The sequence below is a fragment of the Mastomys coucha genome, unplaced genomic scaffold (assembly GCF_008632895.1).
Source record: "Mastomys coucha isolate ucsf_1 unplaced genomic scaffold, UCSF_Mcou_1 pScaffold15, whole genome shotgun sequence".
Taxonomy (NCBI): domain Eukaryota; kingdom Metazoa; phylum Chordata; class Mammalia; order Rodentia; family Muridae; genus Mastomys; species Mastomys coucha.
The window spans coordinates 112,037,145-112,053,574 of record NW_022196897.1 but is presented as its reverse complement, the minus strand read 5'-3'; the positions used below and the strand labels follow the sequence as shown (position 1 = coordinate 112,053,574).

Sequence of the window (16,430 nt, the reverse complement as noted above, 5' to 3'; positions counted from 1 at the left end):
CAGGAGCACCAGATGTCATCCTCACAGGCATTATGTGTTCTCCCTCCTGACGCCATTTAATGTCTGCTCTGGCTCCTTTTGGTGACTATCTCGTGAAACAAAGAAGTGACAATAAAAAGGCGGTATATGGTGGGAATACCTGTAATCTTAGCAACCAGGAAGCTGAGGCAGGAAGATTGCTGTGAGTTTGAGGCTGGTCTGGAATATATAGCAAGTGACAGACCTTCAGATCCTGTATCAAAACAAACAAACAAACAAACAAACAAACAATAAATAAGGAAACCAGAGAAAAGTCCCGTGGGTGAGGACTGCTTTGCCTATGGTATTTTTCCAGAGGAAAGACTTACATAAAAAAAAAAATCATTTGTATTCTATTAGAAAGTGATTGCCTCTGGGGCAAAGATAGCCATTGCCTTTAGCTGTGTACCCATCAGTGAGGCCACCAGGCTGAAACATATAGTTCCAAACCCATGGCTACACAAATGCTCTTGGTTAAAATCAGAGTCTCGAAACAAAAAAAGAGGCATGACTGTGGGAAAGAGACCTGAGGGGGGAGGGGAGCATGGCAGGGGTGAGAAGGAGATAAGGGAAGGTTGGGGTGACCAAGTGCACCACATACGTGTTTATAGTTGTCAAAGAACAAATTTAACCCACAAGAACACTCCTCCTGAGAATCTCTTTTTAGCTGGAGTGCCTGAGGTCTTCCTCCAAATTCTGGCCACTCCTCCCTTCTTTCCCATGCTCTTCAGTTTGCTATGACACCAAATGCGCTCATCCTGTTTGGTCACAATCTGCTTTAAGGGTGTTTAGGAGATAGCCACATATAAAAGGACAAGGGCTAGCAAGAGAAATGAAATACCCCCAAGCCCCCCAGGGTTCTCAAACAGGGGTGATAGAGCAAAGCCACTCTGGTGCTTGAGTCCTAGAAAGAATAATTGCTAAGAAGAGGGCCTTTCAGCACGTGTAGATCCACACTCCATTTCTTAGGGAAATAGAAAGCATCATTCATTCATGCTCAATTAAACACACAGAGAAACATTGTGAGCCGGGCATGTGTCAGATATCAGGAACAAAACCATGGACTAGATGAGAAGGTTCTCATGCCATTGGAGCTTGGGAAGTAATGAGAAGGCCAATGCAGTAGACAAATACAGCCCAGGGTGCCATTGACTCTGAGATGAACAGTACCAGGTTTTGTGGAACACATAGGAAGTGGCTCGTGGAGGAAGTGTCATATGAGTTAATATGTGAGTTGAAGAGGGTGGGGCCGTGGTTACATGGCTATAAGTATAGGGAAGAGGACTCATGAAGGTCCCCAGATGGAAAAAAAGCTAACCTGAGCATTTCTGAAGTGCAGACACGAGGTGTGAAAAGAGGATTGTGGGAAGTGAAGGAAGGAGGGAGAAACCAGGTAAGATGCATGAGCAGAAACAGGATGGTAGAGGTCTTAGATGATGTATTAAACTTTTCTTCCCTAAGGCCAGTGTGAGGTCTTCTGGGTTTCTTAGCAGGGTCATGACCTGATGCCATTCCCCTCTAATGAGGATGTCTGTAGTTTTGATGTGGACACTGGTCTATAACTTCACAAGTCTGGACCAAGGCAGGCCTGTGAGGATAAGCACAGAGGAAGAATGATCTATGGTCAGCCGTAATGTTCTAGGTGACACCCACTGCCTAGGCAGGGATGTGGGTAGAGAGGAGGATTTGGAGGGATGGTCTGGGCAGCCTTGGGACTGATAGCATTGGAGGTGTACAGGAGGGAACAGGGGGGTTTCTAACAGATTATAATTATTTCTGCTTCTAGTAGCACATGGCATCAATAACTAATCTTTGTGCTTAGACTCATCAGTTTTACTAATCTGGGCCCTAGGAAAGCCTAGATTCCTACTGTCAGCACCTCATTTTGTTCGGCACTCACTCCCCAGGGAGGTACCAGGGAGACAGATGGTTTCCCGTGTATTGGACTCCAAAGGATCTGTGTCAGAACTGTGCGGATTGATGAACTTCCTTTTAAACGTCTTTTCTTGTAACTGCTAAACCAAACGTACCATTCTTTCTCTTACTTGGTGTCTGTGTGTCTTTCAATACACTACGTACATTCTGCGTGTAGCTTCTCTGAGCAGGAAGCAGATAGATCATTTCTCTTTCTGACCAAGAGGATGCCGCCAATTCCATACGCCTGCTTGCTCTGCTACTTGTTTGCAAAGCTTGATATTCTTATTTCCATGGGTTATGAATGTTGTGTGTAATCTGTTTGTGCATTGGCTAATTTTAGATCTTTGATAGGGTTTATCTCATATAAAATTAGACCACACACAAGAAAAAGATAATAACGGTATTATTTTTAGTGTGTTGGGTAGCAACCAAGAGAAGGATGTATATATGGATAAGTGAGTAGAAAATTTTGGGTTGTGGTGAGTTGCAGCCTGGTTAACAATTCTCTATTATATGTAGCTCCCACATCTAGGAGCAGTGATCAGCTCAGGCTGTGAGGAGGGATTATCTATCACATTCCAGAGAAAGGCAGATGCTTGCATAGCCCTAAGATATTCCAATTCCTAGTGTTTGGGATGAGTTAGAAAAGTTGATTAAAATTCTTTGCCAAGATCCAGTGCACAATATGTACTTATCTGGAGTTGCCATAAAACCTTCAGTGGGAAGTTCAAAAACTTCACTATGATGTAATATATTTGAGTCTGCTGAGAAAAATTGACACTAGACAAGTTAAGCAGGAACGAGAAAATGCTATGAGCATTGGTGACCAGCCACTAATAATTCTGGATTCCAGGATGAAGACCCAAAGACAGATGCAACATGAACAATCCATTTTTTGTGGGCTGTTTCAGTGAAGCAGAGGGTGCCATATGGCCTTTTGAGTGAACAGAAAGGGTCCAAGCCAACAAAAGATGATGAAGTAGAAGATGCCCACAAGACCTATCTGTCCAGATTCTTCTTGGCTCTCATTTGTAGCATTTTTTTCCCACTGGGGTATGGAATTGGACCCTTTAAGCAATGGGGGAGGGGGTGTTAGGACCTTTATATAGTCCAAAAATATGTCAGAGGACTTCTTCATGGACAGTTCTATGCAGAAATATGGGTGGGGGTGTTTAGGGAAAGCAATTTAGCTTTTATGCTACACTCGAGGGAAAGGGGCTCTGGGTTCTATGACCTGCCCTAGGGAGGAGGAATTCTAACTTCTGAGACTTCTTTGAGCTGCAGGGAAGAGGAGAGGAAAGATGAGAGCTCCGGGAGCAGAAGGAGGCCAGAGACAAGTATTGCTTCAAGGCCTTCACTTTGAAGTATGGTTTTTCTGAACCCCAATGTATTTGTAATACAAATATATTTTTATGGCACAGAATTATTTTTATTTGGTTAGATTTAAGCATTTTAATCTAGACTTAGTGTTCCTTATTATGTTAGCAACTCGTCATCTAAACTTGTGTAGAAAGACCATTGAGGAGGGTTAATATAAAGATATCGAGCATCTTTCAAATATTAATCTCTCTCTCTCTCTCTCTGTAAATGTAGGCCAACACTCATGACGTGGTGAAAACTCAGGGTGATGATGTTCTGCAATAAGAAGAAGCTACTTGGTAAGGCTTGAATTCTTCAGATGACGCAAAACAATAGGAGCTGTAATCTTATTTTATATTGGATGTTTGATTCATTCAGAAAACACACACACTGATTGTAAGTTAAAATTTTTTTGACAATTTTGTATACCCATGTACCTCCTGAGGGCTTGTGAAACTAAAATCCAGAAGTTTCTAACGTCTTACTAAGTTCCTTTGTGTGTTGCTGTGGTTACTCTCTGGGAATCCCCAGCCACCTTCTGATCTCTGTCAATTTGCTTTCGCTTATTTTAAAGTAAGTAGAAATGACATAATGCAGCACACACTCTTTCATCATGAGTCTTTTGCTTAGTGAAAAGGTTTTGCTGTCGATCTGTGTGGTTGTGTCTCTCTGTGTGGTTGTGTCTCTGTGATTGGGTCAATCTGTGGGTTGTTCCTCATTTTGTCACTTCAAAGCAATCTTTTGTTGCAGGAATACACCAATACTTTAAACAGGTTAAGGTAGCAGAAACTCACTTTTTTGTTTGTTCATTCGTTGTAGTAGTCAGTCTCCTGAAATAGGTTGAGTAGACTTTATCTGAGGTATCTGGGACCAGAAGTACTTCTGGGTTTAGATTTTGTATTGTTTTGTTTTGTTTTGTTTTTTAGATTTGGGAGTATTTTCATAGACCTTTTCTGATTGAGTACTCCTACCCTGAAAATGCAAAATCTGAAATTCTCCAGAAATCTCAAACTTTTAAATATCATGTCAGTGTTGAAAAAAGTTTGTGAGACTTTAGAGTCTTTTGTGCTTCAGGGTTTTAGGCTGGGGTGCCTCATTTGTGGTAGAAGCAGAGTTCAGTTTCAGAGAGTCTCTTGGTCAGGGTTCTGTTGCTGTGAGGAGACACCATGCCCACAGCAATTCCTACAGGGAAGGCATTTAACTGAGGCTTGCTTCAGAGGCGTAGTCCATTATCATCACGGCAGGTGGCATTGTGGTGTGCAGGCAGACCTGGTGCTGGAGAAGGAGGCGAGAATTCTATATCCAGATCTACAGGCAGCAGGGAGAGAGCCACTGGACCTGCCTTGGGCTTTTGAAACCTTAAAGATCACCTTTAGTGACACACTTCTTCAAACAAAGCCACACCTTCTAATCCTTTTCCAGTAGTCCTGTTGTCTAGTGTCTAAGCATTCAAATATATGAGCCTATGGGATCCATTATTATGCAAACCACCACAGAGAGTATTGAGTTTTCATTTTATCCTAGTCAATCAGTGACAACTACAATGAAGTTTTTCCTTCAGTGGACATTCTACATCTTATTACTGAGACTTCTTCATTTTTTTGACCATAGTGTTTAAAGGCATAAGGTTGAATTTGAGTTTATCTTATCTCTCTTTCTGGTGACACCTCTGGCAGATGGTTGGCTCCTGTATCCACAATTACCTTGTGATGCATGGATTCCCTTGTTGGACACCTTGCAACATTCAGACTCATAATACTGTCCCAGTGTAGTGCCTATCTGAAGATTTTATTTATCCCGTGTGTGTGTGTGTGTGTGTGCGCGTGTGGATCTGTTGATATTCCCGATGACGGTCTAAAACTCTAGAATTCTTCCCATGTTTTTTTTTTTTTTCATTGTCATATGTAAGACTTTCAGCAGATCACTGTTACAATCTTTATAGTGTAAACACAAGATAAATCAGCTTGAATGTGGCTGCTTCCAACAAGACCTGGTGTTGCAAGTCTTTTTTATGTTAAGACCATGGTCCAAAATCCAGGTCTAATTCTATCAATATTTGAAACAATTTCTGTGCACATATGAAGGTAGACATGGAAAAAGTGGGCAAAACTTTATATATTAAAATGAGGAGGGCTGGAAAGATGGCTCAGTGGTTAAGAGGACCGGCTGCTCTTCCAGAGGTCCTGAGTTCAATTCCCAGCAACCACATGGTGGCTCACAAACCATCTGTAATGAGATCTGGTGCCCTCTTCTGGTGTGTCTGAAGAAATCAATGGTGTACTCATTATACATAAAATAAACAAATCTTTAAAAAAAACGAGGAGGGGAGAGAAAAGAGTTCTATGGGGAGATTAGTGCTTCGTTGGGAGGGGGTATGACTCCAAGCACATCTAGAATACTGCAATTGATGTTGGAGGCCTGTACCTGCTCTCTCTCTGTTCTTGTACCTGGGCAGATCCATCTGTAGTTTCTTAGTCACCTTTGTAAAATAGCGTTTGCCACCCCAACCCTCCCAGATTCACTGTCAAGCCTTTGTCATCGGTGAGGCAGACCCATGCTTCAAATGTGACCTCACTACACCATCTTCCTCTGGCTTTGCTTCTTTATTTGTTAAAGTGAGGCTGGAAATAGCACGCACTTAATAGCATCATTTTGAGGATTCCTGAAATAATGCCTGTGAAGTACTTTGGTTGTATCTAGATTTTAGCAAGTGCTCAATCAACATTAGCTCTTGCCATTATTCTTATAGCAAACATTAAATCTCCAATTATGAATCATGTATAGAAAACCACATAACAAGGGTCTTCAAGGACTGGCAGCAGGGTCGAAGATCATTAGCCAATTTTCACTGGAAATGTTCAAAAAATTACTTCAAGACCCTTTTGGGAGACATTTGGATGACTCCCTTTTACCTATTTTGCTTTTATTTATTTAAAAAAGACTTCTTGTTTGCATTCTTGTTTGAGAATTTCATACATGCATATAAAGGACTTTTGGGATAATTTTTTGTTTAAAGGTGCATCCCACACTTCCTAGTTTAATGATCACACACTAAGGCGATGCTTTGCTGAAAAGTCATAGTTAAGGAAAAGCTCTGAGCTAAAGTGGGCCTGCAGGAGCTGCAGGCCCAGTCCTTGCTTCAGCGCCTCCGCTCGTCTCTTCCCACCTGAGGGCTTTCCCCACCCCCCCTAATCTGACTCTCATTTTATGGGTCCTAAAATCATGTGTCCGTGAACTAGTATCTTAATTGTACTTATGCAGTCCCAGCAGGTAGTGTTCTAGAGGTCCCCCTCCCTGTCTGTACTCGTGTCTTACTTAAGTGATTGACAATGCATCCGGATGCTTTGAACTGTGTCTTCACACTTACACTTCCAAGCATAATCAAAGTGTTTTTTTAAAACTGGGAGTGGATTTAATAAATTGTTACCCCATCAGACACTTACTTTTTGGGGTTAGGGTGGGGTTGGGGACTATAAGCTAACTATCCCTTGTTGAGGTTGAATGTACCATAATTTTCACTAATTTCTAAGGACCACTTCCCCTCTTTATTTGTTCACTGTGGAGAACAAAACAAGCACAGGATGCAGAAACAAGGGATCTTCCAGCAGTGCATTGCTAACCTATTTGTTTGAGAAAAACGTCATATATTATTGGTCTTTGCAACTTTGGGGGATGAAGATTATTTTATTTTACTTTATTTTTGTTGTTGCTTTTTGTTTTAAATATATATGTTTTAAATAAATATATATGTATATGTATATACATATATATAATGCTTACATATGTTCCTGTCACAGTGCATGTGAGAAGGCCACAGGACATACATATATATATATAAATATATATATATATACATACATATATGTATATATGTCTATATGTATATATATGTATATCTTTATATGTGTGTGTGTATGTATGTGTGCATGTACGCTTGGTGCCTGTGAAGATCAGAAGAGAGCATTAGATTCCCTGGAATTGGAGTTACACATGGCTATGTGTAGCCATATTACTGAGAATCAAACTCAGGTCCTCTGCAAAAACAGTAAGTGCTCTTAACTACTGAGCCATCTTTCCTGCACCAGAGTGAAGGTGATTTCTGTCATTTCCATGGAGCAGGACTTTGAAGGCATTCCCTATTTTTACATTCTGAAGTGGGTTCAGAACCAAGTCTAAGAGAATTCTTCCTCTTTGTGGCACCTTCTGGAATCACTAAGATACTTTATGTTCTGTCCAGCCACATGCCTCTGCTAGTTTTTTCAATGGCTACAAAACATGCAAACCTAGTTATCAACTTGATGTGTGTCATGTGGGTCTTATATCCAACCAGCAGCATGGCAGGGCAGCTCACTAGTCATCTTATACGATGGTCAATTCCAAGCTTGGGTCACGTAGCATTCAGCACAAGTTGAGCAAAAATGACTGGGATGATTGATCGAAGGACACTTAGCTCGCTTATTCATCTGAATGCCCTAAGTGCATGCCTTGAGTTAGTTGGATGAGCAGAAAATGAGGGCAAACGTCCTTCTGGATTGTTTGGGATGATACCATTTGAGCTGTTATGAAGCATCTCTAATACCTTCAGCCTCATGTTACTTATGTCGAACAATGAGTTCTTTATAAGTCTTTCTTAGAAAATTAATGTCTGAGTCATGAACTACTATTTTGCTTTTCATGAGAAGTGTGTTTTTTGGTTGTTGTTATTAGCAGACTATAAAATAATCAATAGTGGGGCTGGTGAGATGGCTCAGTGGGAAACATGCTTGCAGCACAGGCCTGGTGACCTGAGCTTGGTCCCTGGGACCCACGTAAACCTATGAACAGAGAATTGACTCCACAAACTTGTCCTGTGGCCTTCTCACATGCACTACACATCACATATGCAACAATAAATAAAACTGAAGAGGCAACAGATAGTTTGTAGAACTGGGGGTTCATCTTGGGCAGGCACGTGGGTTGTGGCTTTGATTGGCCACCATCTTTGCTTCTGTATCTTCTATACACCACGTTGCTATTGAATTTTAAGCTGTTATTTTTTGTTACACATTTTTTTTGGATATTTTCTTTAATTACATTTCAAATGTTATCCCCTTTCCAGGTTTCCCTCCCTCCCAGAAAAACCCTATCACACCCTCCCTCCCCCTTCTTCTATGAGGATATTCCTCCCCACCCTCAATTCCCCTACACTGGGGCATCTATGGAGCCTTTATAGGACCAAGGACCTCTCCTTCCATTGGTGCATGACAAGGTCATTCTCTGCTACATATGTAGCTGGAGCCATGTGTACTCCTTTGTTGATGACTTAGTCCCTGGGAGTTCTGGGGGGTCTGGTTGGTTGATATAGTTGTTCTTCCTATGGGGTTGCAAACCCCTTCAACTCCTTCAGTCCCTTCTCTAACTCCTCTATTAGGGACCCCACACTTAGTCCAATAGTTAGCTGCTAACATCTGCCTCTGTATTTGTAAGGCTCTGGCAGGTCCTCTCAGGAGACAGCCATATCAGGCTCTTTTCAGCATGCACTTCTTGGCACCCACAGTAGTGTCTGGGTTTGGTAACTGTATATGGGATGAATCCCCAGGAGGGACAGTCTCTGGGTGGCCTTTCCTTTAGTCTCTGCTCTACACTTTATCTCCATATTTGCTCCTGTGAGTATTTTGTTCTCCTTCTAAGAAGGACCGAAGCACCCACACTTTGGTCTTCCTTCTTATTGAGCTTCATGTGGTCTGTGAATTGTATCCTGGTTATTTGGAGCTTTTGGGCTAATATCCACTTATCTATCAGTGAGTGCATGCCATGTGTGTTCTTTTGTGATTGGGTTACCTCACTCAGGATGATATTTTCTAGATCTACCCATTTGCCTAAGAATTTCATGAATTCATCATTTTTAATAGCTAAGTAGTACTCCATTGTGTAGATGTACCACATTTTCTGTATTCATTCCTCTGTAGAAGAACATGTGGATTCTTTCCAGTTCCTGGCTATTATAAATAAGTCTGCTATGAACATAATGGAGCATGTGTCCTTATTACATGTTGGAGCATTGTCTGGGTGTATGCCCAGGAGTGGTATAGCAGCTTGATCTTTTATGATGATGATCTTTTATGGAGACCAACAAGCCTATTTTTCTGATTGGAATCTGGTGGGCCTTTCACTTTGAAGACTAACATCTTATGCTGGGCCAGAAAAAGTCCTGCGTGTTTGATCTTTTCCTTTTGTTTACTCTCTATACTCCCTCTTGGTTTTCTTTCTTATAATTTCCTTCACCTTATGCATTTAAATCAAGTTTTTTCAATTTTATCTGTTCTGGTTCATTCACTAAATGTATATTCCAGGGGGCTGGAGAGGTGGGTCAACACTTGCTGCTCTTGCAGAGGACCTGGATTTGATCCCTAGCACCCGCATGGTGGCTCACAACTGTAACTCCAGTTCCAGAGAACCAGATGCCGTCTTCTGATCTCTGCAAGCTTCTGCATGAGAATGGTACACATAAACTCACACTAGTACACACACACAGTCACACACAAACACTCAGACACACACAGACATATACATACACGCACACACATAGACACACACACAGAGATACACACAGAGACACAGAGACACAGACACACACAGACACAGACACACACACACACACACACACACACACACACACACACAATCCAGTTCCAGAGGACCAGATGCTGTCTTCTGATCTCTGCAAGCTTCTGCATGTAGATGGTACACATAAGCTCACACTAGCACACACACACATACATGTAAAAGTCAAGATTTTTTTCCAGGTACTTTATCTTCTTTTCTTTTTCTCTTTCTCTCTCTTCCTTCCTTCCTTCCTTTCTTTCTTTCTTTCTTTCTTTCTTTCTTTCTTTCTTTCTTTCTTTCTTCCTTCCTTCCTTCCTTCCTTCCTTTCTTTCTTTCTTTCTTTCTTTCTTCCTTTCTTTCTTTCTTTCTTTGTTCATACTGTCCTGCTTTTGTTTCATTGGTATCATTTATATTTAAGGCACTAAGTAGAATTAAAAAAAAGTTCAGCCTATTCTTTCACCTGTCCTAGCAGCCTCTCTCCTCCCCACCCCCGAACATGGTTTTGAAGTGGTAATATAATTTATCATTCAAACCTAGATTCTTTCTGCTAGTGCTGGAGTTGGTACCTGGGACCTTATGCATACTGGGTGAGCTCTCTACTGTTGAGTTACATTCCAGCTCCAAGCCGAGACACTTAGGAGAATGAAAAAGGACTCTGATAATTACTTTGCAAACATGTCGCATGCAAAACGGCACTGTCACCCTGTTTATAACACACTCAGAACCCTTGTACCTCTGTCTGGATCTGAGTTTGCCCTTGGACTCCATTGGGGAAATGCTCTTCTAATGTGATTGGCTGGAGTTGCTTCTATTTTTTTTTTAAAGATTCATTTTATGTATGTGAGTACATTGTAGCTGTACAGATGGTTGAGAGCCTTCATGTGGTTGTTGGGAATTGAATTTTAGGACTTCTGCTCACTCCGGTCAACCCTGCTTGCTCCTGTTGGCCCTGCTCACTCAGTTCCTGCTTGCTTCTGCCCAAAAATTTATTTATTATTATACATAAATATAATAAATAAATATATATATATAATATAAATAGCTGACTTCAGATACACCAGAAGAGGGCATCAGATCTCATTACGGGTGGTTGTGAGCCACCACGTGATTGCTGGGATTTGAACTCAGGACCTCTGGAAGAATAGTCATTGGTCTTACCTGCTGAGCTATTTCGCTAGCCCACTATTTTTTTTTCTAGTCACACCGATTCCTTTTACTTTCTAGTTTATTATCTAAGCTTTCTTCAAAATTAATGGCCTTCTCATGACAATATTTTTCCTCTTCAGCATATATTTTCCATAACTTCATCGGGACACAAGAAGGCATCTGCTTGCCATCTTAAATTCTTTACATATTTTATTAACACATGCTGACCTAATCCCTTTGGAGGCAGAAAAGCTCAGTGATTCATTATGGAGGTGTGGGGTGCTTCTGTAAATCCTACATTCCCTGGTGACCAAACTCTTTTTATCACTGAAACCATACCTGGAAAGAGCTCAGGAAACAGGAACCATTCAGGTTTAGATCACTGCATGTCAGAGACGACATTCCCAGTGGGAATTCTTATGGGGGATTTGTGTCTAGCTTCCTCTTTCAGGATAGCACTGTCCTGTTGTACACTATAGCAACATACAGAAGAAAGATAATTTTTGCAAAAATAATTGAGGCCTAGTATAGCCAAGCTAAGCACAGAGAACTGTAAAGATTTAGAGTCAAAGCCAGGATATTTTAGAGTTTAATGAAAAGATACCAAAATCTTCTGCCAGAATTAATTTATGAAAACTTAATAGTCGCTAAAGACATTAATCACCAAAATACAGACACAATGATTAAGACTCAATCTCAAGGACTTATTAGCAAACAAAGGGCTTCCTGGATCTATTCAGGTCTTACGGTATGAGAGCAATATTTGATTATTTAGGGAGAGCTGGTGGGAATCTATTAGAGTACAACTATAGAAGACATATATGCCTCAGCTCGTGAAGGTGCTTGCCCCTCAGACCTGGTGGCCTGAGTTTGATCCCTGGATCCACATAAAGGTGGGAGGAGAGAGGGCACAGAACTGTCCTCCCATCTCCACACTCATGCTGTGGCAATGCAGCTGCCTCCCCATACCATATGTTTACACGCAGAATACTAATCAGATTTAAAACATTTTAGAATGTGGTTATCTATAATTCTAGGTGGATAACTCCTTCTTGGTTTGTAGGGTCAAGGTTGTGGTGCTGGAATAAGTAGAGATGGGTGCAGAATTATAGAACAGTGCTATTAGATGTGGACCACACAAATGTGGAATCTGAAGATGACAGTCCTCTGGTTGTGCATAATCTAAGCTGGGGCCAATTAACATTCAAATGAGTATATCCAATTTTTGACTTGGAGCTGAAGCTTCTAAGTCTCCTGCAGTGTGCTGATGACCCAGGTTAAACCTTACCATTTGGAAAGAGCCCTTTGCACATCCTCACAATAATACCCACTACTTTTTTTTTTAAACAGAAGTATTCTCTCTCTCTCTCTCTCTCTCTCTCTCTCTCTCTCTCTCTCTCTCTCTCTCTCTTTAATTTTGTGTTAAGGTAGTGTTACACAAATAAATCACCTTGATACTTTAAGCTTCACTCTCTAAGTCCTATTTTGGCTTTTGTCTTTTTAATTTATTGTAGGACAATCAAGAAAAAGAAATGGTCAGGCTTTAGAACCAGGAGTGAGGTTTCTCTCAGGTGATTAGTTGCTTGCAAAGCTGTTTCCCGGTGGCATGCAGACAAGAGGGCACACTCAGGAGTTGTGAACTGATTCCACCAGTCCAGCCTTGGTCTTATCAGCAGCTAGATGACTCAGGCTGGACTGCGGGAACAACCACAGAGACTTGACTTTCCAGGCAAGAAGAGAGCCATGCAGGTGGATGTTAGATGAATAGCACACCCCACAAGTGGTAGGGTGGAGACATAACCTCCAAACATAGTTGTCATTAGTTAGGAGCAAACTTCAGGGTGACCTTCAGACTGAGGAGTAGTCTTAATGTCTTAGTCAGTTCTCTAATTCTGTGAAGAGACACTATGACCATGGCAACTCTTATGAAAGAAAGCATTTCACTGAGGCTGGCTTACAGTTTTAGAGGTTTAATCCATTACCATCATGATAGGGAGCATGGAAGCATGTAGGTAGAGATGGTGTTGGAGAAGTAGCTGAGTCTACATCTAGATCCACAGGCAGAAGGAAGAGCACTGGGGCTGCCTTGGGTATTGAAAATCTCAAAGCCTACCCCCATTGACACACTTCCTCCAACAAGGCCACATTCATTCCAACAGGGCCACGCCTCCTAATCCTTCTCAAGTAGTGCTACTCTCTGATGACTAAGTATTTAAACATATGAGTCTATGAGGGTCATTCTTACTTAAACTACCACAACTGGGTGATAACTTATTTCTCTGCCAGTGAAATGGGCCAATTCAAGCCAGATTAGATTATATTAAAGGCATGTTTATTGGGAAACTGTTTTCAGATAGGTGAGTTCACTGGCCCCAAGGAATAGAGGCCAGGGAAGTCATTGTGGGAAGGAAGAGAGGGGGAAAAGAGAGAAAGAAAAAGTACAGAGAGAGAGAGAGAGAGAGAGAGAGAGAGAGAGAGAGAGAGAGAGAGAAAGAGAGAGACAAAGAGAGACAGAAAGACAGACAGAGAGACAGACAGAGAGATACAGAGACAGAGAGACAGAGACAGAGATAGACAGAGAGAGAGACACACACAGAGAAAGAGAGAGACAGAGAGGAAGAGAGAGGGAGAGAGAGAAAACCAAAATGTTTGGATTAGATAGAAGAGCCTCTGGGAGAAGGGCAGCCTAGACCCTGGGCTGTAAAGTTCAGAGTTGGGGGTGGGGTATACCAGGTAGGGACTGAGGGATGCTGGGAGAACCTTGAAGCCAGATCTGCTTCAAGTGGGGTGAGCCAAAGGAGAATTCTGGGGGAAATAGTTTTTACAGTGTGTGATGTCTGACATGGGGTGCAATTAAGTATGCTTTCTTCTTTCCTTCTTCAGGATTCAGATCTTGTTGCCTTCCTTGAAAGCACTCTTCTCTTCCATTCTCTTTCCTAAGAACATGTCTCTTACTCTACACCTACTAAATGTACAACTTTGTCATTTTCAGAGAACTATGGAATCAAGGGACCCTCAAGCCAGATGGTTGGGTCGTTTACCATGTAGGCCCAGTGTTGACCTCTGGCAAAGCCCGATGGTTGGGTCATTTACCATGCAGGCCCAGTGTTGAACTCTGACCTCTGGCAATTAACTTTGCAGACTCTTCTTATAGCTTTCGTTATTTGATCTTAAGCTCTTGATATCTGCAACAGCTTTCTGGTGAACACAAGACCAGAGCATGCCATCTTACTACAGCGGATATGTGGTCAGTGTTCCTGGCACCGTCTTCTCTTTGACAATTTTAATTTCTGCATTGTCACAAAATTTAGGCTTGTCTGTTTATTTATTGCATGGGCTGAGATTTAACTCATTGACTATGCCTACTGAAGGCTCTTAATCAGGTGATATGCCTTTTAGAAATACTACCTTTTGGTCTGTGGACATAAAGCATAAGGTCAGTGACTTAATTGGCCATATCTATATGATTTTATTTGGCTGCATTGTATTTTTGTGGTTTTTTTTTGTGTGTGTGTTGAAGAAAATAATTTTCAAGGTATATTTGGCTTTTAGTGAGTCTTTCTCTTTTAGAAATGACATGAAGTTAAGAGAAAGAGTTGTAGGCTTCGACTTTTAAAAACCTACTTTTAATAAACCAGAAGTTTTTACTTCAAAGGGTTTTTGTGGAGCTAAATTGATGTACACTAGAGAAATACAATGTTTTGTTTTATGGCTTTCATTAAAGAGATAATGCAAAACATTGTAGCTGCTCATTTTGAGATAGTTTTAACCTTTAAAAATGTGTGTGTGCATTTTTATGTGTTTCTATGTGTGGTATGTGTGCATTCTTGTATGCAAACACATGCATTCATGTATATGTGCATTCTTGTGTGTTTGTATGTGTGGTATGTTTGCATTCTTGTGCATGTGTGTGTGTAAGCATATGCACTCATGTGTGTATGTGTGTGTCCATTCTTATGTGTAAATGTAGGTCCACAATGCCACAGTACCCGTGTAGAGGTCAAAGGACAATCAGGTGGTCTTCCTTTTCACCCTGTTTGATGCAGGTTTTCTGTGATTTTCCTCTGCATACATCAGACTAGCCAGGCTGAGAGCTTCCATGGATTCCCTGTCCCTACCTCTATCCCCTGCAGAGGTTTTGATATTGTAGAGACCTATGCTATGTGTCCAGCTTTCACATGGGCTTGGGGATTCAAACTCAGATCCTCCTGATTTTGAAAGTCCTTTTACCCAGTGAAACATTTCCCCAGACCCATTTAGAACTTTCCAACTAGTGTTGCAACATTTAGGTTGGATAGAAACCATCGTCCTTCAGTTTAAAAGAGAAGAATTCCACAGAAATCAAAGTGACTCCAGTGACATCACTTTTACAAGTCATTTCTGTTTTTGTGGGTTTAACATTGAAACTCATACCTTATCTTTCTTTCTTTTAGAAGTGGAGCGGGTGGTGAAAGCCAATGACCGTGACTACAATGAGAAGTTCCAGTATGCGGTGAGTGCGTACACAGCACAGCACGTTGGGGGCCTTTGCTCGGGGCCAGCAGTGAGATTCATGCCTTTAGAGAGCCTCACAACAATGAAGCTTTTCTTGTTGGCCCATCTTACAAGTGCTTCACTGTGTGCTTTCACATGGATTTCTCCTCTGCTCCAACAGCTTGGTGGGCAGTGGAAGATGACAAAATACATTCTTTCTCAAGAATTTATACATAGGTCATTTTGCATAGGTCCACTTAGATAGTAGAATGTACTGGAAAAGTATGAGAATAGGCTATTAAAGTATCAGTTGATGAGAAAGTGAGGGTCATGGCTGATGATTGATGAATTGAGTTTGAGGATTTTCTCAAGGCAATTTTTGGGAAATGTGGCAAAACATACGCAGGCTGAGGTTCCTAAGTGCTGAATGACTGTGTTTATAAAGCAAATGGTGAGAACTACTAGTTCAAAAGTTCACATAGGCATTGCTCATGGAGGGAGAGTTTTGGTCAAGGAACACTAGTATTTTGTTCCTATTGGCAGGTCATTGATAGAGTATTTAAATGCACCAACACCGCAATTAGGTGCTGTGGAGCACTTAGCAGAGGTCTCCAACAGCTCTTATTTTATCTGTGTGGTAGTGATATAGACCTACAATCTAAATTTGACTCCGTGTGTACTTTCCACACATGGACTCTGGAACTTGTTTGTATGACTGGTTTCTCGCTGGGAAAGAATGTATTGAGACTCTAACTTTATTCATCAATCTTGTGAGTGGGATCAAAGCAACATTGCCCTTTGGGGAAGGATCCCTCTTTATTTATTTATTTTTTATGGTATATTTGTATTGGCACATATTCTTCGTATTATTTTTATTTTATTTTATTTTATTTTATTTTTTTAGATATTTTCTTTATTTACATGTAAATTTC

General features: G+C 41.2%; 1 protein-coding gene across 4 annotated transcripts in view; it reads left to right on the top strand.

Moving 5' to 3' along the window:
- Window positions 1-2,852: 2,852 nt before the first annotated feature.
- The window catches only part of Atp8b4 (ATPase phospholipid transporting 8B4 (putative)), a 167,096-nt gene continuing 153,518 nt past the window's right edge, over window positions 2,853-16,430 (top strand). For all 4 annotated transcript variants that reach the window (XM_031371777.1, XM_031371776.1, XM_031371778.1 and 1 more), the window contains exons 1-3: window positions 2,853-2,988; window positions 3,529-3,593; window positions 15,459-15,517. In XM_031371777.1, coding sequence (XP_031227637.1) covers window positions 3,563-3,593; window positions 15,459-15,517 — 90 coding nt within the window. In that variant the 5' untranslated portion in view covers window positions 2,853-2,988; window positions 3,529-3,562. The remainder of the gene's footprint in view (window positions 2,989-3,528; window positions 3,594-15,458; window positions 15,518-16,430) is intronic.